Below are 25929 nucleotides of genomic sequence, written 5' to 3'. Positions count from 1 at the left end.
GTGTGGACAGAATAACGGGACAGACTGGATGGGCTGGGGGTTCTTTTTTTCCATCACATATTATATTTCGTAACCACCACCAAAGTGTTTGCAAAGTTAGGGGAAGATGTTGAGCTTTCATTTTTCTTCCTACATTGTTCTTTACTTTCCTCTTTTCCATTTCTGTTATGTTTATGATTTTAGGATGTTTCTGAGACCATGAACATGCAGATAGGAAAAGAAATTAAAACAGGGACCAAGTGCTTTAAATCATCTTTATATATTGCATTATACTCTAGCAGTAAAAGAGCTTGCCAACTATGAAGTCTCTTTAAAATCATATGGAAAACATTTCCCATAAATAAATTAGTTTTTAAATAAAAAATGAATGTTATGAATGTCATCATCTGATTCAATGGGATTATCAATTCATTTATGATCTCACTTCTGCAAAATTCCTCAAGATATTCAGCCCATATTTTTTCTTATATGGCAATTTTTAGATCAACTCAGATGATATTTGGCTGTGTCCTGTGGTGACTTATGCAATGCACTATTTTTTTGTTCATCTTAGTGTTTTGCAGAATAAAGGCCTAAACCGTGAACTATCCCCTCGCCAACTCTCCCACATCATTCCCTACCGCAAGTTATGATTTATTCAGGTTCTGTAATGCCTAATGATCAACAGGTGCTCTATAATAGTCAGACATACAATATTGTGTAGGCAAAGTCAATTAATATTACCACCTAAAGGTAAGCATGACAAGAAAAGGATCACAATCAATATTGACAAAAACACACAGTCACAGCTATACAAAATTATAAAATTATCATCAAAGAAAATAAAAAGGCCCTGATCTGGGACCATCCAGAAAAAGACACTGCTGCTTGCCATGTGTCATGAGTGCCTAGTAAGACGGACTTAAAATAAGTTGTAGTCAGAAAAATATTCTGAAAACTCAGAATTCATATTGAGAATTGCTGATGACTGGCAGTCATCAAGGGACTAGGCTGAAATGACTACTGGAGAATAAAGAGTGAAGTTTGTTTTCAGATGAGAGGTCTGAAGTAGGCAGGTGGTAAAATATACAAAATACAGGATTTAAAAAAAATGTTCTTCATATATTTTAGTGCTGACGAGCCATAGGTGTCTCTCCCAAACAAAGCTAAAAATGAGGCATAAAACTTCAAGCTTTGTCTTGGATACAGCAGAAATCTCATCCAGAGAATTCAGGGTTGAGGGTCTCAAGTCCTACTGCCCTTCTTCTGTGTTATAGCTGTGCGAAAGGCATTTAAGATCAGGTCCTTGTTGTTCTGGATATTGTACTCAGTCAGTTTCAGCAGCCTGTCAAATTCATGCTCACTGTAGGTAAAGTTCATCAAAAAATATGGCGACCAAAAGCCACTGACGTTTACATCGCCTTCTGCCATCTCGCTGGAGCTGCGCTTCACACCTAGGAGAGAAGAATGTAAAATGCAACTTTAATGGTCTCAGTCTTATGAAGAATCTGCTGTGCCTTGGTTCAGGGTGTGGTTGGTAGAAGCAAGCATCCCACAAACCACCTTGGTAAATACAAACAGCCAGCTCGGATAATGACGTTAACTTTAGATGCTCAAAAAGACAAGAGACAAGCTGCAAATATGCAAGTGGAAGCGTGAGCCCACACTGACCTAGCAAAAATGCAGTGTTAGGACTGTGGTCAGTTAGCCTGAGGGAGGCAATAACTTAATTGGTCAGCCGGTCCACTCTATCACCCACCTTCATATAATAATTAGTATCCATACAGAAAAATAATCCTTGTGCAAATCTCTAAGCAAACGAATAAGGCTAATAAGAGTCCGAACTCCATAGAGCAAAGACGCAGCAAAAAGGCACAGATAAGCTCTGTGCGCGCTGGCGCTGACACAGTATTTTCATGGAACGCTGGCTACTGTTTTCTTTGTTACTTTCAGGGGCATTTTTAGGAAAATCTTTGGATTTGGGACTCTAATTAGTTTTTGGTTTTTCCTTTGCTTCGAGATTGTCCCTTCCGCCGTCTCATTTTTTTGTCTCTCTGCAGAGAAGAGTTTATTGTGTTCATATAGGCAAGGGGAACATGGAAATGCTACTTTTCTTTTTTTGACACACACACCCCTCCCAAATTTAATAAGATCTCGATTTGGATATCAGCGCGTGACAAGCATTTGGGGACTCCTCATTTACACAAGCTGGCTAGGATACGGGGTCCTTATCTTGAGCGAGGGTTGGAAGATGCTGCTTCATCACCAGCTTTTCTGTTCGTCTATAGATAATATTTATCCTCTGCTAATATGAGGGTGATTCAATTCAAGACTATTCGTCGGATTTACATTACTAGAGCATTGAGGGCAAGGTTTAAGTTGTGGGATACTGACGCATTTTTGAAATGTAAAACTCAACCAGGCACTTTTTGTCATATGTTTACTGAATGTCACAAGCTGCAATCTTATTGGAGTTGAGGCTGTACTTATTTGGAACAAGTACGGAATTGTTCAATTGCTTGGTCTTGCAAAAATATTTATTTGCATATTTTTGACAGAGATTTATATTTGCCTGGCGGGGGTGGGGAGGTGGGGAAGGGAGTGGGGCAAACGATTCTTGGCTGCCTCACTTTTGTTAGTCAAAAAAGTCATCTTATTGTCCTGGAATACTGACAAGCTTCCACGGTTTAGTAAGTGGTTGGAAATAATGCAAGACGTTGCATTGCTGGAATCGATTAAAGAAAAAAACATGAACAGATCCTACGCAGACTGGCCTTACGGGGGTATTTTGAGTTATGAATATTGGTGCATCGACTGGTGTGATACCTTTTATTGTACATTTTATACAAGATGTTTCATTTGTTTTTGACAGTTATTTGATTCTACTGTCATATTTTTCTTGTGGGGAGGTGACTGGGTAAGGTTTGAGTGCGAGTGTGTATGGGTGCGTTTGTGTGGTATGTTTGTAGGTGTTAACTACATGGAAAATGTATTGAGTCCTTTTCTGCAATCTTTGTTGAATCACAGTATTTGTACCATTATTCTGGTGATCCATTGTTTTGTCTGGAAATATTGTAATGGGTTGAGTCGACTCAAGAAAAAGATTATTTTAAAAAAAAAAAAATTCTTTGAAAAAGGCTGCTGGGAGCAGGTGATAGAGATCTGTGGCAGAGGCCGGGTGAGTCGTGCTCTACTTCCAGGGAGTCCTGGCTCTGGCGGTGAGTCTCCAGCGTGACAGGGGAATTATGCCCGCTAGTTACACAGGAAAGAGGCCGCGATCTGCAGCATGTGTGGTGCTCGCAGACAGCAACAGGGAGGCTCTCTTAAGCTGGGCCGGGCATATTTATAAGGGTAGGGTATGAAGCAATGCATCAAATTTGATTCTCTGAGGAGGGGGCTGCAGCAGCAGGCCGTCTGAGCAGTCTGTTCCCACCAGGGAGAAGGGAGCCATGGTGGAAACGGCAGCCATTTTGGAAGAGCAGGGAGCTGAGAGGGAGCCAGGACCTCCTCTTCTCAGTCCTGAGCAGCAAGAAACGAACAGGTCAGCAGCAAAGACAGATAGTTTGGATGCCTCCTTATACTATGGAGGCCCCCTCCTTGGCATGGGCAGCAATGTCCAAGGCATTTTTAAGATGTATGGACAAAGACAGCAATTTAAAAACGAGCATGTGTGAGCCCATACATGCGCATATTAGTGAGTGAGTGAAGATAGGCTGTAATTTTTTATTGTGTGTGCACTTCTGTGTGTGTTTTAAAATACACCAACCCGCACCCATAAGTGTGCTCCTAATTTTAAGAGGTTACTTGAGCATAGCTAGCTCGCATGTGTTTTCCATAGGACTTTTGTCAGCTTTCACACATGTACGTAAGTGAATTTTAAAATCTGCTCACACAAGCCACTTTCCCAGTTTTCCAATTAGTCCACTCGCTTGACCAGTTAATATCAAGGTCTTTCGGACCCCTCTGGTTTTTCATCCTTCACGCCGCTCATTTGGCCCGGACCCTTCAGCCTGTCCTATAAGCCCTAAATTTCGAGATCTACAAACTTGCTCCTCATCAGGAGCAGCAGTAAAGTTCTCGCGAGCTCGCACTGTGGTTTTCAGTTCTAAAGTACGGAGTTACGTGTGCAAGTGTTGGCCCCCACCCCAGAACGCCCTTTTCCGCCCCCCTTATTCTTCACGCGCGCACGGGTACATACGTGTATAATTTGAGCCTTTTAAAAATCCACATTGCTCATGTGCAGGACCCTGTTTTTCTATTTAACCTTTCGGGGAGGAGGTGGGTATGGGAAGGGGTTGCTGGGCCTTGCCTAGATTTTTATTTGATGGACTAGGGTCAGGGGAGGGGGATGAGGTGGGGGCTGGGAGTGGCTCAAGATTTTTATTAGATGGATTCGGGGGGAGGGGGGGTTCCGGGGCCATTGCCGTGCGGGTTCATTTTTTCCTTGAGTGACAGGCCCAGGTTGAGCTGGGGCTCAACTCTGACTCCACTCAACCTCCCCTCTTTGCTGTGATTATTTTCTTGGGGGGGGGCCAGCGGCCCTTTAAGGTGATGGCGGTCCCTTGAAGTTGGGGCTGCCATTGCGTTAAAGAGTTGCCGTGTGCATTCTTTTACCCTGCGGGGGTTTGGCCGTGAGACAAAAGAACCTCCACTGAGCCGTGATGTTTTTTTCGGGGTAGCGGCCCCACTAGCGTGGTGACATCTCCCTACGATAGTGGGACCCCCTCCTGCGCGAAAAAGCATCGCAGCTTAGTGTACCCAGGGGATAGGGTAGGTAGTTAATAAAGAGACCACAGATGCAAAGAGAAAAAAATTTAGCAACTGGTTAATGGAGCAAGTGGGACCTGGAAAACTGAAAAGCTCACCCTGTTGAATGGCCAGGGAAGGAAAAGGATGTTGTCTTGGCTTTAGCGGGAAGGTTGGTTTCTGGGAAAGTGTACTCACCGGGTGCCTTGTGTGTCCTGAAAGTGTCGTTCACCAGTGGGAAGTGAAGCACAGTGGGCGCGGCAGGGCATTTTTCATCCATAAACACATAGCATTCCTTTGGATTCTTCCGTTCCTCTTCACTCAGTTCAATTTTGGGAAAAGGGATTCTTTGCTCTGAGCAGTAGTGAAAGGTCTGCTCTATGGACTATTTCACCAAAGAGAGAATTATAGAACTCGGTCAAGAACGTGTCTTCAAGTGGTACAGGTTTAATAATTTGTTTATAAGGAGGATAGCTACAATAGCTATTAAGAATAAAATGCTCCATGTGGCTCATTATACTTAGAGAACAAAAATGGGAGAGATTAGTGAAAAAAAAATGACATATCATTTTTATGGATAAACATCATTTTTATTCTTTATACAATAAACACTGATAAATTCCCAGAGGAAATAAAATAAAAACCGAAAATGAAGATCCTAATTATACTGTACCTATGTATGAGTTTACAAATAATTAAAATGTTTGTCAAAGTTAAACCACATACAAAACTGCTAACAAATATTTTTATGGTGAGCCACTCTAGCAAATTAGTGCACATAACAAAACCTTCCATAATTAAAAAGCAGGGTGTATATAAAACCTAGTACTGAACAGTCGACAATGCTAAACAGTGTATACAGGACATGTGCAGGCTCTTTCAAAGTGGAAGCACAGATCCTAACTTTCAAACCTGCCTGCAGTACAGTATTTCTGCATAAGTGGATGTGCAGATATTAAGGCTAGTATTTTATAATCTGTGTAATGGGAACTACACAATATATAAGATACCACATAATTTTGCTCCATAAGTACAAGCATATGTTTCACTATGTGCAAATATTTCTAATGCGAGAAAGCACATGCTTTTTCTACCCTTTTTATAAACATATGAGCATATATTCTAGGTGTGTAAAAAAAATATAACCTTTAGGTGTAATAAAGCCAATTAACATGCGAAGGCAGGTATTTTATAAAGTATGCACATGTACCGTTTTCAAAATGCTTACGTGCGTGTTTACTTTAAATCACCAGTTTGCCAATACCTCCGCCAGGTCACCCAGTTTGTGATCAGTTCACCTACTTCCTCTATCACTTCACCCCGAACCCCCCACTGGCTCACCCAGACCTCCCAGCAAGTACTGCACCCAACAGACAAGTCCGATTTCACTTGCGCAAGTCAATTAGCAGGTGGAAAAGTGTACAAAGAAGTTTGTTAATGTATAAGTGTATATCTCTTATAAAATCGCAACTACTGCACGTATTTCTGAAACCTGCCCCAGAACGCCTTTTTCCCCCCCAATAAAATGAACGCGTGAAATGGAAAATACGCATGTACTCTCAATGTTTATAAAATAGCATAACTGCAAATAAATGCTGCTTATGCTCATATATGCTACTTTTATATGCAAAACCCCTTTGACAATTTACTCTACAGTGCTACAGCAACTGGCTGAGTGGCTCATTCAAATCACTCATTTACCTGGATTTGTTAGGTGTGCAGTTAGGATTTACACAGCTATCGAAAATAAATGAATAGAATGAACATCTCTTGCCTGCACTGGTGTGTCCATGGTGTAGTCAAATGACAAGATGATGTCCACATTTCTTTCAGCTCTCAGTAAAGGTGGGTAACTGGCATTGATGAAGTACCCAGCATCTACCAGACATAGCTTCTCTGCTAGTGGCGTCAGTTGGTTAGGGGATGAGTCCAGCTGACTATCTGAAAGTAGAGGTGTGCATTCATTTACAACGTATTGGCAATCCGCAACGTATAGGGCCGGCGCTGTATAGGGCAATCTGCAACATATAGGGCCGGCGCCATCTTGTACTCCTACCATGTGACAGGGGCCGACCAATGGCACCGGTAGCCCCTGTGACATAGTAAGGGTAAAGGCTATCGGCGCCATTTTGATTACTGGCAGCCGATGGCCCGAGTGCAGGAGATCGCTCCCGGACCCCCGCTGGACCACCAGGGAGTTTTGGCAAGTCTTGGGGGGGGTCAGAAGGGTGGGGGGTTGTTGTTAATTAAATTTTAGCCAGGAAACGAGTAAAAATGGAACGCATGAACGGATCGGGGGCCCCCCTTGCCGAATGCAATGTATCTGCCCCCCGACAAATACGAATACTGAATGTAACGTATGCGGTCCCTCTGCACATCCCTATCTGAAAGGAAAATTGGCATATTTTCACCTGGAATAATTTGGTTATCACTAGTGTTTACCACGGTTTTCCACTACTGAGCACACAATCTTTTCTGGAAGGACTACTAACATCTAGATTAAGAAACAATCACATTTCCATGTTTGTTTGCTCCCTCAATTCCTCCACAAAACTTTACCAATGAGCTTCTACCATAGCCTGTAAGGACAACACTATCAGAGCTGGAAAGTAATTCATTCATCATGCTCCGATTACATTTTCCTGCAAATAGTCTACAAGTTTGAGTTTTTATTTGTCGATGAAACTATTCCATCTCCTTATTTATTTTATTCAGTGGTCACCAGTATCTCAGGCAATATAAGTCCTTTTCCAGCGAGCCTCATGCTCTGCTTTCCAGGAACTTTCTGCTTATTGTCATAAGTGCGGATGCCAGTTTTCATAATCATTCAGCAATAAATTTATTTATTTATTTATTTTAAAGTATTTCTATACCGTCTTTACAAACAGTGTTTAGTCAAAACGGTTTACATGTATTGAATAAATAAAAATGAAAATAAAAATAGACAAAGGATAATTGAGAACAAATTGAACTTAAAAGAACATAAAGATTATAGAAAATATAAAATTACAAACATTTTTTCGTCAATATAAAATAAAAAATTGTTTAAAATAAAAATAGTTAATATAAACAGATCAATAAATAAGTAAAAACAAAATCAGGGTGCCAAGCTAAATTTGTGAGCATAATGAAAATGGATTGTAATTATTTAGTGGGTGATATCTGAAATGCAATTTGAAATAAGTGGGTTTTTAAAGACTTTTTGAAATGTTTAGAATTGGATATGGATCTGATGGAGTCTGGCAATGCATTCCACAGAATGGGACCTATGACTGAAAATGCTCTTTTTCTGGTAATATCAAGGCGGGCTTGTCGAGGTGAGGGAATTTGGGTATTTGGTGGACCTCCGCAGAGGTCCACCAAATACCGTTAGCTGTGACATGCCCTTAGTCACTTACAGGCCGATTCAGTCACTTACAGGCCGATTCGCGCGCACCGGCCACTCGCCGATGCGCACGATACAGTATGCAAATGAGGTGGTGCGGTAGAATTGGGCAAAAGGAAGCGCTAGGGACACTAGCGCATCCATAGCGCTTCCTTTTAGCCCGGAGCGGCAGCTGTCAGCGGGTTTGACAGCCGACGCTCAATTTTGCTGGCATCGGTTCTCAAGCCCGCTAACAGCCTCGGGCTCGGAAACCGGACGCTGGCAAAATTGAGCGTCCGGTTTTCGGCCCGACAGCTGCCGGCCCATTTAAAATTTTTTTTTCTTTTTTTTTTACCCTTCGGGACCTCCGACTTAATATCGCCATGATATTAAGTCGGAGGGTGCACAGAAAAGCAGTTTTTACTGCTTTTCTGTGCACTTTCCCGGTGCCGGCAGAAACTAGCGCCTACCTTTAGGTAGGCGCTAGTTTCTTAAAGTAAAATGTGCGGCTTGGCTGCACATTTTACTTTCTGTATCGCGCGGGCATACCTAATAGGGCCATCAACATGCATTTGCATGTTGAGGGCGCTATTAGGTGCCGCGGGTTGGACGCGCATTTTCCGCCCCTTACTGAATAAGTGGTAAGGGAAAACACGCGTCCTGGCAAACAGTGCGCTCCATCGGAGCGCACTGTACTGTACTGTATCAGCCTGAAAGTTAATGAATTTTCCAGGCCTGTGAGAGAATTCACAGACAACTGGACTGATCATTAGCAGACATCAACAGCAACAATTCCTTAAATCAAACTGATGGGCCAACTAATTTGTTTAAAAGAAACCTAAACTAAATTGTTATATACCCACGGTTATATCCCCCCCCCCCCCCCCCCCCCGACTCCGAGATCTAGAAGCTCATAAATACTAAGGAGGCATTAAAGTATTGTAGTTTGATAGCTGTGGGTTACCTTTCCATGTAGAAAACTGGTTGTGCTGGTTGTAATCATTATGTAGCTGAAAACCTTTGAGGAAGTTATGTTGCTCTCCATGTATTGGCCGGTTGGTCAGAATATCCTTAAGGGTTTTGGAGAGCTTCCCTGATGGAGTATACAGGTGAGTGTTCAAGTGGCTTGATCTCTCTCTCAGCTGCTCACTTTCTTTATCTGTGGCAACAAAAGAGAAAAGAAGGGGGAAGAGGGCTCAGATTACCATGCATACCCCGCAGAACAGCAAAACAAGACAAGAAACAAGCAAGCTGTTACTCTGAAGAATCTACTTTAAGATGGTAACAACTGAATGGACGCATGGATGCACAAACGCACGCATATGTCGGCAGGCACCCGGAGACGCGGGGATTTTATAACTTACGTGCACACACGTGTGCATGTTATAAAATAGCTTGGGCCCATGCACAAGTGACTCCAGTTTTAAGCTTGTGTGCACCTGGCCGCCTGAAGTGGGTTTTGGCCACGTGAGTCAAGTAATTTTAAAACTGGTGCACGTTCATGCCATGATCCAGGTTCACCGGTTCGTCCACCAGTTCGCCCAGTGTAGAGCTAGGTCCTCAAGACCCCCCTGGTTTAACAGCCTGAACTCTCCCCAGTTAACCCAGGCCACTCAAACCCTTCTGCGATGCTTGTAACTGGTTTTATTTAGACTTACACTTTGGGGCAGATTTTAAAAGCCCTGCACGCTGGCGCGCCTATGTTGCATAGGTCGCCGGCGCGCACAAAGCCCCAAGATGCGCGTAGGTCCCAGGACTTTGCTTGGGGGGGCGTGTCGGGGGCGGCGCAGCATTTGGGGACGTTCCTGGGGCAGGGCCTTGGACGTGGTACCGGCCCAGGGGCGTGCTGGGGGCGTGGCCGAGGCCTCCAAACCAGCCCCCGGGCTGGAGAATGGCTTGCCGGCAGCTAGCCGGCGCGCGCAAGTTACGCCTTCCTCGGACAGGCGTAGCTTTCTGAACAAAGGTAGGGGGGGATTTAGTTAGGGCTGGGGGGTGGGTTAGGTAGGGGAAGGGAGGGGAAGGTGGGGGGCTGGAAAAAAGTTCCCTCCAAGGCCACTCTGATTTCGGAGCGGCCTCGGAGGGAATGGAGGCAGGCTGCTCGGCGCGCGCAGGTTGCACAATTGTGCATCCCCCTGCACGCGCCGACCCTGGATTTTATAACATGCGCACGGCAGCGCGCGCATGTTATAAAAATCGGGCATAGATTTGTTCACGCCGGATTGTGCGAACAAATCTACCCCTTTGTCAATAGCACAAGTAAAGGTATGCAGCACTGGACTTATGGGAATTCCCATGGTCGTAAGTATTTACATGCACATTTCTTGGCCCTGCCCAGACCATGCCCCTTTTTGACTCCGAGTGAGATGTACATACATCTGGCTGGCAAAATACGATGGCCTTGCATAAGCCCTACATACGTGCACATCTCCTGATTTTAGCATGGCCAAGCTTTTAAATTTCGCCTTTATAATCTCTGTTGTAATTCTTCCTCAGTGTCATCAGTATTTTTGTCATTGTTTTCCTTCTTTCCCTCGATGTACTGTGTATCATGCTTTTTCTTTTGTTATTCCTGGGGGAATTCTGCATAACCGTACAATAAGAATTTGCACAGGATTCTCCTTTTGCGCAGAACCTTGTGCGCAGAATTGGGTACAGATCAGTGGACGGATGACAAACTCAGTATAGCTGCATGGCATATGCCCATGCAGTGGATTGAAGGTGTGTCACAGATAGGCAGCCTTAGCATTAGCAGTGTGGGCAGGCGGGAGGTGATCTTAGAATTGATGTCAACCATGTAGCCAGGGTGGAGGAGGTCCTAGCATCTGCATCAGCCATGCTAGAAGGAGAGGAGGCAGAGTTAGAATCAGTTATGGCCATCTGGGGCTGGAGAGAGGCTGCAATGTCAGGGTAGATCAGCACCAGAACAGGTTCAGCCTATACCAATGGGAAGGAGGCTACTAAGGTTTAGATACAGAGAGAGAGAGGTTGTGGGCTTAGGGAATGGGAAAAAAGAGAAATAGTAGAGTGGCTTAGGGTTTGCGGATGGGGGAAGAGAGAGGGAGAGGAAGGAAATAATCAGGACTTGGGAGGGTGAAGAACTGAGAGGGTCATGGTTGGAGGTCAGATCAAGGTGGAAACAGCCCAGTACTACTCGGTGTGCAAACTGTGCAATTGCACAAGGCAGTACAACCAGGGGGACAGCAGGGATGGAAGACAGGGCTAGGCCCAGTGGGGCCACTGCAGCCAAAGAAATGAAGGCAAGAGAGAGAGACATCAGGAGTGCTGCCTACAGAGCCTATCCTGCCAGTGGCCAAAGAAATGAAGTAGAGAGAGTAAAAAACCCTGGCATGAGCAAATGAGAGAGAGGATTGCAAAACTGTAAGAGAGAGGGAGCATGCGTAAGCATGTCTGTAACAGAATGAATATGTATGTGTTATATAGGGCACATATATGAGCCCTCCCCTCTCCTCCATTAATCCACTACAAGCTCACGGTAACTAGAAATCAAAATTTCCCAGGTATGGAGAGCGGAGGAATGTTTTTTTTATCCACATTAGTTTTAATTATTGGGTGTTACTTGATGTCTGCCATTTTTAAATATTTTATTGGTGTTTGGAAAATTTGTAGAAATTTTTATATTAGCGTTTATTGGATATTCTATTCATCAGCTATTTAGAAATATGTATTCATTTTATTAGCATAGTTTTATTATTATGATTGCTGTTTTATATTTCTTAATGTTATTGTTTGACGTTTTATGAGGAACAGTGATGTTTCTGTTTTTCCATTGTTGCACCGCAGAGTCTGATTTTTGGTGTTTTCCCATTCTATTTGTGTCTGCATGTTTCTCTTTATACTTTACGATCTCTCTGTTCTGTATCTGGTGCACGTGTGATGGAGGTGAGGTATTCTGTTCACATGTAGTTTCTGTGTAAAGATCTGTAGCAGCCTTGCTTGTTCTGTTTTCCTAATAGGAGGTGTATTGTTGTTTTAAGGCCTGGTTTAATATTTGCAGTGTTGCTGGAGGGATGCCACGTCAGAGGTGTACCCAGAGTGCTGTTTTCTTAGCCAGTCGGATATGGTCCCTGTAACAGAAGCCCTCTTCCCTCCCTTGGGCAATGCCACCCAGGCCCCCTTTTGCTCTCTTGAAATAGCTTTTAAAGTAAAAAGATTATAAGGTGGTGTTTTTTTAAAGCATAATTTCATTAAATAAAATACAAGCAAAAATAAATACATTTCCAGTGAGTCTGTCCTACTAATTAAAGGTGGGGATACTATTTTTAAATGTCTAATCTCGCAACATCAGAAATACATCAGGTGAAGAGTTGGTATCATATACCGTCTAAGCGGCTATAGATAATGTAATACCAGCTCTTCACCTGATGTATTTTTGATGTTGTGATTTGATTTTCAAAAGTATACACACATATGTACACGCAGAAAGCTGCACCTGTGTGTATCTGTGTATGTGTGCTGGGCCCACCTGCAGATTTTCAAAGTGGAATTAGGCCATAAATCCACTTTAAAATTTTGAGCTGAAGTCTGCGGATATTTTGTGTTTTGTACCTTCAGACTCCATGTGCGCGCTGCTGAAAATTGCCCTCTTGAAACAATTTTCCCCGTGTATTTCTATTTCATGTCACTGAACATTGAACGTGGCTTGTATTATTTTTGCTTGTTGTAAAGTAATATAACCAAATCTTACCAATATCTTGTACTCTGTTTTTCACCCATTGTTCCCAAAATTGCTCGGAGTTTGTGGCTAAATTCCAGGTGTCCACCAGATTCAGAGAGAAGACATTACCCCATAAACCTGTGCTTTCAAACACAACACAGAAAGATCAGATCAGGCCTACATGTTTCTCATCACCTCCAACATCTATAGTGCACTTACGCCACACTGCTCTTTAGCTCTGTGCAAAGTTAAGAACAGAGTACACAAGTACATTTCATCCTATACAGAAAAGCAATAAATCTCACATTGTTAATAAAGAAAGTACCAGAGAGTCAGGATCCAGCAGTGGGCAAATGGCTCAGAATAATAAACCAGGTGATTGTAAGATTTATTGGTATCGCAGAGCTACTGTATGTTTCTTGTACCACAGTATTAAAGCTTATAGGTCTTTATTCTAGAGGGCTGCCATCTCACCCAAGTCAACCCATAGATTGTGTTACAGTCCTAGTTTTGCTGCAATGCATGCATGGAGTTGTAGTTTTTGATTTCTGTAAGAACAGCAGGACTACATTTCCATACATGCAATGGGTCAAAACCAGAACTGGATCTGTATCTTCAGATTGATCAGGGTGAAGGAGAGTCCTAGTGTTCCCCGCGGCATGGTGCTGAGACATGGGTAGATGTGAAATGTGCTGCAATGCCATAGGAGGGCTTAGAATCAGAAGTAGTTCGGAATCCTCACCTCATGTACCAGATGACTTTGGATACAGACAAAAGACCAAAGCTTAGTGACAGTCTATGTAAACCTTCCCAGAAGGAGTTTTAGCATCCACAGTTGATAACATTTACAAATAGAAAGGTAAAGCACTACTTTAGCCACAGAGGCCCTTTGCCAGTTACTCTCAGACAGGATGATTTTGAAGCAGGCCACATAGTGCTAAAGATCGCAAGTACATTGCACATGCAGATTATTTTCAACGTGAGCTTACATGCAGATGTTTGCTTTAAAAATCCTTGGGTAATTGGTTGAGCACGTCCTCAAATTCCCACAAACAACTTTACACTTGCCGCAAGCAGGGTGCAACTTGCGCTAGGGAGTTTACGCACAGGAAGCCTAACTTCCAAACCTCTCTGCAGTACAGCATCTAGGCGTGGAAGTGGACGCGCAGAGATGTATGCTAGGATTTTAGAACCTGTGCAGCAGAGTCACACTGTTTATAAAATCCCTCATAGTCGTGTTCTGAAATTCTGTGCATATATTTCAGCCCACATGAATATTTCCAATGCATGAAAGCACTGGACATATTCTCACCTAATTTGTAAACATACGTGGGTACATTCCAGATGCGTAAAAAATATAAATGTACATGTAATAACCCCAGTTTAAGTCGGAAACAGCTATTTTATAATCTATGCGCCTAGGGACGGTAACTTTAAAACATACATGTGCGTGAGCCTCTACTCCCTCCTGTTTACCCTGACCCCTCACCCAGCGGTTTTTGGTTTAAAACAAGTTTTCTTCAGATTTGCATCTCATCAAGAGCAGAAGTAAACGTGCGAGGCTAACAGCAAGCCATGTGCTGTAGCCACCGGATTTAAGACATGGATTTACACGAATACATGTTGGGCTCGCCCCTGTCATGCCCTGTCATGCCCTGACTCTGCCCCTATTTCCCGTACGTTTGGCTACTTGTGCACGTGTGTATACACACATGCAATTCCTTTGAAAATTTCCTCCAATGAATTTTCAAAGGAGTTACACATGTAGATATAACATACTATCGTAACAATTTCCAAAAGTCAGTACACTGGCGCAGGTGCATCGCGCACCCCCCAGGTAAGTAGCCATTTTATAACTTGCATGCATATATGTGCGCATGTTATAAAATAGCCTGGCAGGTTCCAAGATGGCCGCCAGATGAAAGGCATGGGATAGAAGAGCTCCTCACTTCTTCAAAACATTTTCCACTATGCCGCATACCAAGAGGAAGGCAAAGATCAGGGAAACGGGGGCTACCACCCTTATCCCAGACCCATTGCAACCGACTATACAGGGATTTCTCTACCTAGCCACTAGAGTGGGTACTCTGGAGGAGTCCTTGGCGGCGGCCCACGAGGAGCAGATGGCCCGGTTGCCAGACATTCAGACCATGCTTAGCCCGCTGACACCTCCTTTACCTACAATTCCACTGAAATTGGATTTCTCCTCACCACCATGTGGACCGTCAATCCCTAGATTGGTGGTTCCAGAGGAAAATGCTAACGCCGAGAAAGTGTCTGTGCTAATGCCAGCCCCTTCTGCTAGCTTTGAGGCCTCGGCGATTTTGAAGAGCTCTACACCAAGGACCGACGTGCCAGCCCTCCCATCGGCGAAAATTTCAACTTCTAAAGGTAAAAGTAAAGATTCTGGGGCCCTGCCTTACCGAAGCCATCGGTTATTACTATGGACTCTCTGTGGTCTGCCTTAATGGTTTTAGAAAGGTCTATTTCCTCTTTAGTTGAAGTAACTTCTGCTTTTGCTGGAAGATTTCAAGTTTTGGAACTGGAAACCGATTCTCAGAAAAAGAAAATTTCGGCTTTGGAACTTAAAGTTACATCTTTACAGCAAACTCAAGACCAGTTAATCAAGTCTGATTTTTCACATTTGCGAAAATTGGAAAATATTGAAAATTCTATTCGCTATCTAAATCTACGTGTATTGAATTTTCCCCAATCTAATCTAATGTCTCCTACGGACTTGATTAAAAAATATCTTACAGAGATACTAGAAATTATGCCTACATTTGCTAAAGTCTATATGACAAAATCCATAAGATCAGATACGTCGGAACAAGTTTTGGACGCAGAACCTGATTTAACACAGGTTTTGGAAACTTCAACTGATATTGCGATAACCAGACGAGGGACTCTTTCTTTCATGTGTTTTCTCTCAAGACAGAGATTTGATATTAAGGTCTTTTTCCCGCCATAGGCAATCTTTATTTCCTGGGTGTCCTGTCTGGGTTTTTCCAGATATTCTCAGGAACGTAGGAAAAAGTTTTTTCAAATGTGTGCAGAGGATTTGGCGGTAGGGCTAAATTTAATCTTAGATTCTCTTGTCAATGAATCTTATTTCAACAAAATGTTAAATGAATATATTTTGATCCGGAACATCTATGTATATATATATTTATTTATTTATTTATTTATTTATTTAATATTTTTCTATACCGGCTTTCACGACTAGTAGTCGCATCAACCCGGTTTACATTTAACATTTAGTGTAATGAACATAAACTAGATGAACTGAACTGGTGCAGGAATAGCAGTTACAATAAAACAAGGAAAATACAACTGGGAGAGGAGGAAGCAAGAAGAAAAATATAGCAATAGGTACAAAAAACAAAATTACAAGATAATATTTACAATATGTACAAAATTAAAGTCAAGACTAAAGGTGGTCATGGGCTGGAAAAATTGAGGCTAAAATAGGAAGAGTATGATGAATAAGGCAGAGTGATGGTCTTTACACTGGGATTCTGGTAACATGGGATAGCCTGATTGAAGGGTAAGGTTTATATGGATCAATCAGAGATCTGATAGGCTTTTTTAAAAAGCCAAGTTTTTAGCCTTTTTCTGAAAGTTAATAGGCACTGTTCTTGGCGTAGCTCAGATGGGATGGAATTCCATAGACGTGGTCCTGCTGAGGATAATGCTCTGACTTCCAATGATTTATGTTGGAAGGTTTTGGCGTGTGGAACATGTAAAGCTTCTTTGTAAAATTCCCTAGTAGGTCTGACAGAGGTGCGTTTTTCAAACGGAATTTGTAGATTTAATGGTGCCTGAAGTTGCGTGGCTTTGAATATAGTAGTGATGGTCTTGTACATAATTCTGTAATGAATCGGTAGCCAGTGGAGGGCTCTCAGGATGGGGGTGATGTGGTCGAATCTCCTAGAGTTGGTCAACATTCTTGCAGTTGCATTCTGCACCATCTGTAAAGGTTTTGTATGAGAGATGGGGAGGCCTAGTAATATGGAGTTACAATAATCCAGCTTGGAAAAAATAATTGCTTGAAGAATAGTTCTAAAATCTTTGGAGTGGAAAAGATGTCTGATTCTTTTAAGGGTGTATAATTTATGAAAACAATCTTTGGTCGTTTGGTTAATAAATGGTTTTAGGTTTAGTCGGTTGTCAATAATTGCTCCTAGGTCTCTTATGTGTGAGGTTTGCAGGTTAGCTGGTGGGTTTGTGGTATTGTCGTTGTTTTCTGGGGCTATAATGAGAAATTCCGTTTTTGAGGCATTGAGAATGAGGTTTAGACTGTTGAGGAGTTGTTTAATCTCGGTTAGACAGCTCTCCCAGAATTTTAGAGTGTTTGTAATGGTTGTTTTTACGGGGATTACGATCTGAACGTCGTCTGCGTAAAGGAAGTGTTTCAAATTTAGTTTTGTAAGAAGGTGGCAGAGTGGGAGCAGGTATATATTAAATAAGGTGGGTGAGAGGGAGGAACCCTGTGGAACCCCTAACGAAGATGGATGGTAGCGAGATTCTTTGTTGTGGATTTTTACCTTGTATCCTCGGTTCTTCAGAAAGGTTTTAAACCAGGTCTGAACACTGCCTGAAACTCCGATGTTTGCCAGTAGGTTTATAAGGATGTGATGGTTGACCGTGTCGAATGCCGCCGAAAAGTCAAGTAAAATTAGAAGGAATGCGTGTCCTTTGTCGATGCCGGCTAGGAGGAAGTCTGTGAGAGAGAGTAGAAGCGTTTCTGTGCTTGCTGCTCTACGGAATCCAAATTGGTTAGGAGATAAAATTTGGTGATCCTCAAGATAATTAGATAATTGTGCATTTACTATTTTTTCCATAATTTTTGATATGAAGGGGAGGTTGGAGATGGGGCGGAAATTGCCGGGATCATTTGTGTTAAGGTTTGGTTTTTTGAGTAGAGGTTTTATTGAAGCCGTTTTAAGGTCATCTGGGTAGATTCCCTGTTCAAGGGAGCAATTAATGATGTCCGCTAGAGTTTTGGAAATCGTATCCGGGATTAGTAAGAGTATTTTGGTGGGTAGTTGGTCAAAAGGGTGTGATGAAGGTTTCATTTTCTTCAGGATTGTTTGTATGTCCACGGTAGAGATGGGTTCGAATGAGTTGAAAGCGAAGTCTTTGTTATGGTAGAGAAATGAGGTATTGTAGGATGCATTTGGGTTTGGTGTCAGCTTCATAAGGAGGTCGGCGATTTTTTTATTGAAGTAAAGAGCCAGTTCATCTGCTTTAGTCTGTGCTTGGTCATCTGGGATATCTGGAGTGATGGTTTTTGTGAGACTGGACACGTAGTTGAACAAAGCTTTTGAATCAAATATGAGGTGGTGGATCTTGCAGGCGTAATAGTCTCTTTTGGTTTTTAGTGTGCTGTTTTTGTAGAGGTGTAGGGAGCGTTTGTAATCCTGAAGTGCTGCCGGTGAGGGGGCTTTTCTCCATTTTTTTTCCTTCTGTCTTAAAGTGGTTTTGAGTTTTCTTAATTCCTCATTAAACCATGGTTGATTCTTAGGCGCATTGTGTTTGGGATTTTTTGTTGTTAGGGGACATAATGTGTTGGCTATTGATTCTGTTATTTTAGCCCATGATTGAACAGCTGAGTTAGGAGTGGAGAGGTCAATGAGTGAGAGGTCTGGAGCTAGGTGCTTGGCTAGGTGTTCCGAAGGGCATGTTTTCCTGTAAAGAAATGGTTGAGGGGGGAGCAGATTGTAGCTCGGTTTAAACAGTGAGAATGATGTGGAGATTAATGAATGGTCTGACCATGGGACTTTGATACACTCCGGGTGTTCTGTGAGTGAAATGCCGGAATTAACAAAAAAGAGGTCCAGCGTATGACCAGCTTTGTGCGTGGGTTTGTTAATTTGTTGCTTGAATCCCAAGGCTGTCATGGCCGTGAGAAAGGCTTCGCAGTTGGGAGAGAGAGGAGACTTATCCACATGAAGATTGAAGTCTCCCAGGATAATGGCTGGTGAGTCTAAGTTTAGGTGAGCTGCTATTATTTCCAGTATAGGAGAGGGATCAGATTCAAGAAAGCTTGGGGGTGCGTAGACTAATAGAATTTGAAGAAATTCAGATTTAAAGAGGCCTGTTTCAAGTTTAGTTGAAGAATTGATGGTATGATGTGTAAATCTCAGTGTTTTTTTTGCTGCAAGGAAAATACCCCCTCCTCTTTTTTTTTGCCTTGGAATGGAGAAGAGGTCGTATGTTTGTGAAGGTAGTTGGTTTAAGAGGGCGATGTCTGATGTTTTGAGCCATGTTTCAGTTATGGCACAGAAGTCTGGGTTGTTATCTTGAAGAAGGTCGTTAAGGATCAACGTTTTGTTGGTGATCGATTGAGCGTTGAAGAGGATGAAGGTGAATAATGTTAGTCCTAAGAACTGCGTGGTGGGGGAGATCATGATGGGAATGAGAGATTTGTAAGTGTGTGGCCTGTTGCTCATTGTAGGTATAGTAGATAATGAGCAGGCCTGATGAAGAGTAGGATAACTTGTATATGTTGACTCCTGGATGGTAGGTTGATGTGAGTCCTGGATGCAGTTGGATGGATGCTGGATGGTGTTGAGTGAGTCCTGGATGCAGCTGGATGGGTGCTGGATGGTGTTGAGTGCGTCCTGGATGCAGCTGGATGGGTGCTGGATGGTGTTGAGTGAGTCCTGGATGCAGCTGGATGGGTGCTGGATGGTGTTGAGTGAGTCCTGGATGCAGCTGGATGGGTGCTGGATGGTGTTGAGTGAGTCCTGGATGCAGCTGGATGGGTGCTGGATGGTGTTGAGTGAGTCCTGGATGCAGTTGGATGGATGCTGGATGGTGTTGAGTGAGTCCTGGATGCAGCTGGATGGATGCTGGATGGTGTTGAGTGAGTCCTGGATGCAGCTGGATGGGTGCTGGATGGTGTTGAGTGAGTCCTGGATGCAGTTGGATGGATGCTGGATGGTGTTGAGTGAGTCCTGGATGCAGCTGGATGGGTGCTGGATGGTGTTGAGTGAGTCCTGGATGCAGCTGGATGGGTGCTGGATGGTGTTGAGTGAGTCCTGGATGCAGCTGGATGGGTGCTGGATGGTGTTGAGTGAGTCCTGGATGCAGCTGGATGGGTGCTGGATGGTGTTGAGTGAGTCCTGGATGCAGTTGGATGGATGCTGGATGGTGTTGAGTGAGTCCTGGATGCAGCTGGATGGGTGCTGGATGGTGTTGAATGCGTGCTGAATACAGTTGCTGGAGAGTTGGACGAGTGAGGATGTGTGTTATTTGAAACGTCCGTTCAAATTGAAATAGGGTTTACTTTTCTGCGGTCTGTTGGAGCCGAAAAGCTGAGAGGCTAGCTCTAAAGCACAGGGCTATTGGTCTTTTTACGGGGACGCACGAAGGGGCGCACTAAGGGGCAAGCCCCTTAGTTTGCGCTCCTTCGTGCGCGCGACGCCCGGCGCGCGACGCCGCCTTGAGGTTTGTAAAATTTAAAGGTCTCTGCTTCCCTCCCTGATTGGCTGGCTGAGTCCCAGGGGCGCGGTTTACTCACCGCGTTCTTAGATTGTCTGGCCGCTGAAAGTTGTTAAATTGCTGGGTTCCGGTGCCTCCTCGGCACGGCTCACTCTAAGTTAGCGAGCAGGCTCTAGCCCCGGGTGGGTAACGGGAGCCTCGGTCGAGGAGGTGGAGAAGCGCGGCGTGGTTAGTATCAGGAGCGGGAGGGCGCGAATATTTAGATTCTTGTACTTCGATTGGCACTGTCTAACATGTATAAGCCAGACTGAGGTAATTATAGGTAAATGGTGTAGTGACAGCCTTTCTGTTTCATATATTATTACCACTGTATAATTCTGCTCCTGTTATTTTACACTCTGAAACTCCCTTCTATTTCTTTAATATTACAAGAGAGATATGCTATGTTTCTGAAATAAGATAATCACCGTGCACCTTTTTTCTTTTAAATTCTCTCCTGTATTTTTTCTATAAGCTGTAATGCTTGTTAAGCTGTGAAAATGCAATAAATAAAAAAAAAAAAAATAGCCTGGCAGTGCACACACATGCGCCTATTTTTAAGTGGGCGCGTGCATGGACATGCAAATCCCACTTTTACTGCGTAATTCAGAGGAGTTTAAAGGGGGTGCGTGCCCATGCTAATGCCGGTTTCACCAGTGCTTCAATTTTTCACCCAGTTAAGAGCTAGGTCCTCCAAACCCCCCTAGTTTGATAGCCTTCACTCCCCTGAGTTAGCCCAAACCCTTAAAATTCCTCAGATATGGCTAGTTTTCTTTTTTTAAAGACTTACACCTCCTCCATAGCAAAAGTAAACTTGCGCGGCATTAGACCTGGGCATGTGCCCAGGCACATAAGTATTTGTGCACACATCTCTTGGCCCTGCCCTGGGTCACCCATGCCTCACCAGGACTCAGCCCAGACCACACCCCTTTTTAAATCGGAGCAGGATGTGTGCGCAGCAGGAGATACGCATGTATCTCTGATTGTTGTTTAAAATACTGTGGGCATGTGCAAGCCCAACTTGTTCATGCATCCCCTAATTGATAGTGATGGTTGACATGGAGTGAGCTCTTGTTGCATTGGCTTAGTTGATGTTGCCTCGTAGGCAAACCTACAAGGCCTACGCCGACATCTGGTAAATGTGCTCTGTAGTGGGACTGGCTGGAACTTCTCCTATACCAGCCGCCTCCCCCCCAGGTTGAGCCCTTGGGTTCTGACAGCCGGCAAGACTTACGTGGGTCCTTAGGGTGGTCAAGGGACTAACAATCCGAGGGCATGGCCGGTCAGGACAGGCAGCAAACTGGAGGAGCCTAGGGCAGGCCATGATCGGGGCACGCAGCAGACAAGCATGATAAGTTCCAAAGTTAGAGGACAGATCCAGGCATCAGGCAAACTTGGTCAGGTCAAAATCTAGAGATCAGGTCCAGTCGGCAGGCAAACGTAGTCAGGTCCAAGGCAAGAGGTCAGTACTGGAACAATCAGGAACACAAGAGCCACACGCACTGCTGAATGCAGGGGACCCATTGCTGAGGCAAAGCAGCACAGGGCCAACGGGATTTAAATAGCAGGGCCACTGACGTCATTGGGGCACACCGCAAGAGAGCCTTCCTGCCACTGGGCCTATTTAATCAGTGCAACCACACATGCTCGTATATGGGGGAGGCCTGGAGGGCGTCCCTGCCACAAAAGACAAAGGCCCAAGGTCAGAGCAAGTCGTCAGCATCTGGCATGAGTGAAGTAGCTCAAGGGGCTGTCCCGCGAGCTGCTGCACATAACATTGATGCACACACCAGGCTTTTAAAATTCACCTTTAAGTGTATAAATACCTATGAAAATCGGGCCTTATGAGAGTGATTTTGAAAAGCATTTACATGCATGAAACTGGGTTTTACATGTGTAAATGCACTTTACACGTGTAAGTGGGCCATTGAATTGTCCATAGGATATTCACATGTAAGTGCACTTTACTCGAGTAAATGGCTTCTTAAAATTGCTACGATGCGCTACATTTACAAGTGTAATGCCTTTTAAAATTACCCTTAAACTGTAAGTATGATTTGAAAATACTCGAGTAATTGGCCAAGCACATGTATATTTGCATAAAGCTATACCTCCTCTTCAGAGGATATAAATTAGGTACATGGGGGTAATTTTCAAAATGATTTACACATGTAAAAGCAGCAATTTTCAAAAGCCCGTTTTTTTTTTGTGCTTAGGGCCACTCCCCTCTGATCTCAGAATGTCTTTCCTCAGAGTATGTAAACGTGCAGATCAGTTTTAGACCAGCCATTCATGCACATAAAACTAGATTTTCTGCAAGTAAATGACTATGAAAATTAACCCTAAAGCGACAAAAGAGAAAATGCTGGCCAGGTTAAATATCTCAATTATAAAAAAGCTTTGTTAATTGTTACCAAAAGTTGCCTCTGTGATCATTTTGCAAATCTTTAGTCTGTTAATGACATAAACAGGATCAAAATCTTTGTGCAAAACTTCAGGCCCCCGGGGGCCAAACAGGCCATCCCCCTGCAAGTCCCATCTATTCTAGATCAGTCATGGAGCAGGTAATAACAGTGCTGCTTTTATGTGACTAGCTTCATTTTCAGTGGATTGATATATTTCCTCCAAGCAAATGAAACAGCTCACCTTGCAAGTAGCAGATCCTGGATTCTGGAATCTTCTTCATCAGCCGTCCCATGAAGAACTCGCTGCCAAAATCTTCAGTACGAACGAATACTCCATACTTCAGGAGTCCCACCTCGTAGGGAGAGAACTCGCACCATTCTACACATGGATCAAGATATGAGGAAAGGAGAGGTCAGCAAACTCTTCCACCGAATTTTGTAATGCTGGCCACATTCTTCAGGCCTGTTCACTGCTCACAGGCTACGCGCATAAGTATAAAGCACGCCGAAATGCAAAAAAGCCATTAAATTCACTGTGTTGGTGTGTGTGTGTGTTATTCAAGAAGAATGTGCTATTGTCTTAGGCATGCTCTGATCTTTCCCAGCATTCTGCAATAGCTTTTAAAGATTTTTGCTTTTCAATAGGTTGATGAAAGAGGATAAAGCTGAGTGGTTGTTAATCCACTTGCATGCGCAGAAGCAAAGGTTAATAAAAAATAAAGTAATACCACTTTATTGGACTATTTAAAGAGCAAAAGAGTAAAAAACTGAAAGCAGTTTTCCTAAAGCTTAAAACCATGGGTAGATAATATGGACAGTTAGGTATTGATTAAATTGAGTATTTGCCAGGCCTTCTGTGCAGCTGAGATGGGACCTTTATTGGTTACCTCAAAGGCACTTCTGTTCCCTGCCATCCTGGAATACAGGGACATCACTCCACAAGTAGCAGAAGTCACTGTCCTCTGCCCAAAGGAGGTCAATTACCTACACAATAATTACAATGGAGAAAGTTTCTCTCCCCCCTCAGCGGAGCTTAGACTCTCTAGAGCTAAAGGACTTAGTGGGGATTTCGCAGTATTTCCGAGATCCCCTTAGTCCATAAGTAAAGTTTTAAGTCTGACAGGAAGCCTCGATTGCATCTTTGCCTAGAGAGACTTAGGACAGAAAGGAGAGAAAGTAAAGACAGTACTGAAGCACAAGCAGGTTAAAGAAAACCTGACAGCCAGCCCAATAGCTCAGTGACAGTGCTGTGGACTGAAGTGGAGGGACCTGAATTTGATTGCTATCTCATGTCTTCTGCTCCCTGGGTCAGCCAAGACTGGGGATGCTGCAGAGACGGCAGTCACAGTCCTTGGCGGTGGGGTGTGGGTCATAGTCATCACTCAATGGTGACACCTAGTGGCTGGATTTAGGACCTATTATTGCAGGATTCCAGAAGGAGCCCTGAGGAATGGCCTCCAGCTGAGGATGGACACTGCAGTGACTGGATTAAGGAAGATGGAAGGGGACATAAAATAGGGGGAAAATCCCTGGGTAGCTGCGAATGAAGACTCATGGCACTAGATCCCCACCCTAGTTCCAGTAAAGCTGGAAGTAAAAAGCAGCTGGAGAAGAGTTCTGGGATAAATGACTAAATAAATAAATAAATAAATAAATAAATAAAGAGATATTCTGTTCGCCATGTATTGTGCAATGATTTAAAAATGTATATATATCAAGTATTAATGTGAATTGAAAATATTACTGTTAAGGTATGGTTTGGAAATCCTTCAAGGTTCTTTGCTATAAATTCCTTGAACCCCCTGGGCGACTCAATGCTATGGCCAGAATCACACGCATTACACAGAAAGGCATTCAATTGGCTCATGTGTGATATCATGTGTGATATCATAAGCCAGTATCAATTAATCTGATTCACTAATGAATTAATTTTCTAAGGGGTTCTGCGCAGAAAAATAACATATGTATGTAAGCTTGTATTGACGTATATGCTAGTTTATAGACCGAAAGTACATGCATATTTTTAATGTCACGCTCACATTTTGCAAACATAAAAACAGCAGTCCAGCTGCATTCTGCGGCAGGGTTCAGAAGTACACACAGTAATTGCTATTTTGTAACAGATATCGCATATACATTACCAAAGTTAATCACACACTTTTACACCTGCTAATTGACTCGTGCAAGTGAAATCAGACTTATCTGTTGGCTACAGGTTTGGGTGAGAGGCCTAGATGGACTGGTGGGAGTTCAGGGTGAAGTGCTGGAGGGTCTAGGTAAAGTGGAGATAGACTGGGTGAACTGGCAGAGGTATAGGCAAAATGGTGATTTCCTGTACATGCGCAAGTATTTTCAAAATGGAATACGCACATACTTTATCAAATACCTGCCTCTGTGTATATATCAGGGATCTTACACATGCAAGTTATATTTTTCTCACATCTAAAATACACACATGTATGTTTAGAAAATAGATAAAGTTTGTGCTTTCTTGCATTGGAAATTTTTGTGTGTACTGAATCGTGCACGTACTTCCAGAACACAACTATGTGATATTTTATGAATTGTGGAGCTCCTTGCACACAGTTTATAACATATTAGGAAGGTACAGTAACTTTAAAATGAGTGTGTGGGCACCAATATGTGTGCATATATGGGTGTGAGCACACATGCTATATTTTATATTGTTTGCACAGTTGCATGCACATGTTATAAAATATGACCAGCGCATACACGTGTGTTTCTAATTTTTAAGGATGTGCAGGGGAAAATAATTTTTCAATTCATTTTAGGGAGGTTTTTTACTATGAATTTCAGTTTGCAGACTGTTTAATTTGTTTCATTAATGTGATAAAAACGAATCAAACATTTTTTAAAAATGGCCAAAAAACAAAAACAGGGCCTCCCACCCACACGGAAAAATGCCAGGGTCAGGATCTTCCCCAGCCCCCACTTACCCAGTCTGGTGGGGATCTGCCAGCGAGACCTAGGCACAGGCTGAAGCCTTGGCCTTGCATAGGCTGAGGCCATATTAGGCCGCTGTGTCCTCAGCCTCGGTCTAAAGGCTGAAGCTTGGATCTCAGCTTAGGCCAGAGCCCAGACCCCAGACCCAAGCCTAATACTGTAACTATGCCCGGAGACCAGATCCCAACACCAGGGCCTTGACCCAGACTCAGAGGCTAGGTCCCGACACTGGGGCCTCAGTCCAGAGGCTGGGTCCTGATGCCAGGGCCTCAGCCCGGACTTAGGCCCAAAACTGCGACTGGGCTGGA

General features: G+C 43.4%; 1 protein-coding gene across 1 annotated transcript in view; it reads right to left on the bottom strand.

The window, feature by feature from the left end:
• Positions 1-225: 225 nt before the first annotated feature.
• LOC115090045 (cytosolic phospholipase A2 delta-like) overlaps positions 226-25929 on the bottom strand; it is a 74266-nt gene continuing 48562 nt past the window's right edge. The window contains exons 15-20 of the mRNA XM_029598636.1: positions 22899-23036; positions 12795-12902; positions 9054-9248; positions 6500-6666; positions 4924-5110; positions 226-1433 (exon numbers count right to left, since the gene is read on the bottom strand). Coding sequence (XP_029454496.1) covers positions 1225-1433; positions 4924-5110; positions 6500-6666; positions 9054-9248; positions 12795-12902; positions 22899-23036 — 1004 coding nt within the window. The 3' untranslated portion in view covers positions 226-1224. The remainder of the gene's footprint in view (positions 1434-4923; positions 5111-6499; positions 6667-9053; positions 9249-12794; positions 12903-22898; positions 23037-25929) is intronic.

The sequence above is a fragment of the Rhinatrema bivittatum genome, chromosome 4 (assembly GCF_901001135.1).
Source record: "Rhinatrema bivittatum chromosome 4, aRhiBiv1.1, whole genome shotgun sequence".
Lineage (NCBI taxonomy): Eukaryota > Metazoa > Chordata > Amphibia > Gymnophiona > Rhinatrematidae > Rhinatrema > Rhinatrema bivittatum.
Note: the sequence above shows the minus strand (reverse complement) of the source record. Positions and strands in the feature narration are given on the sequence as shown.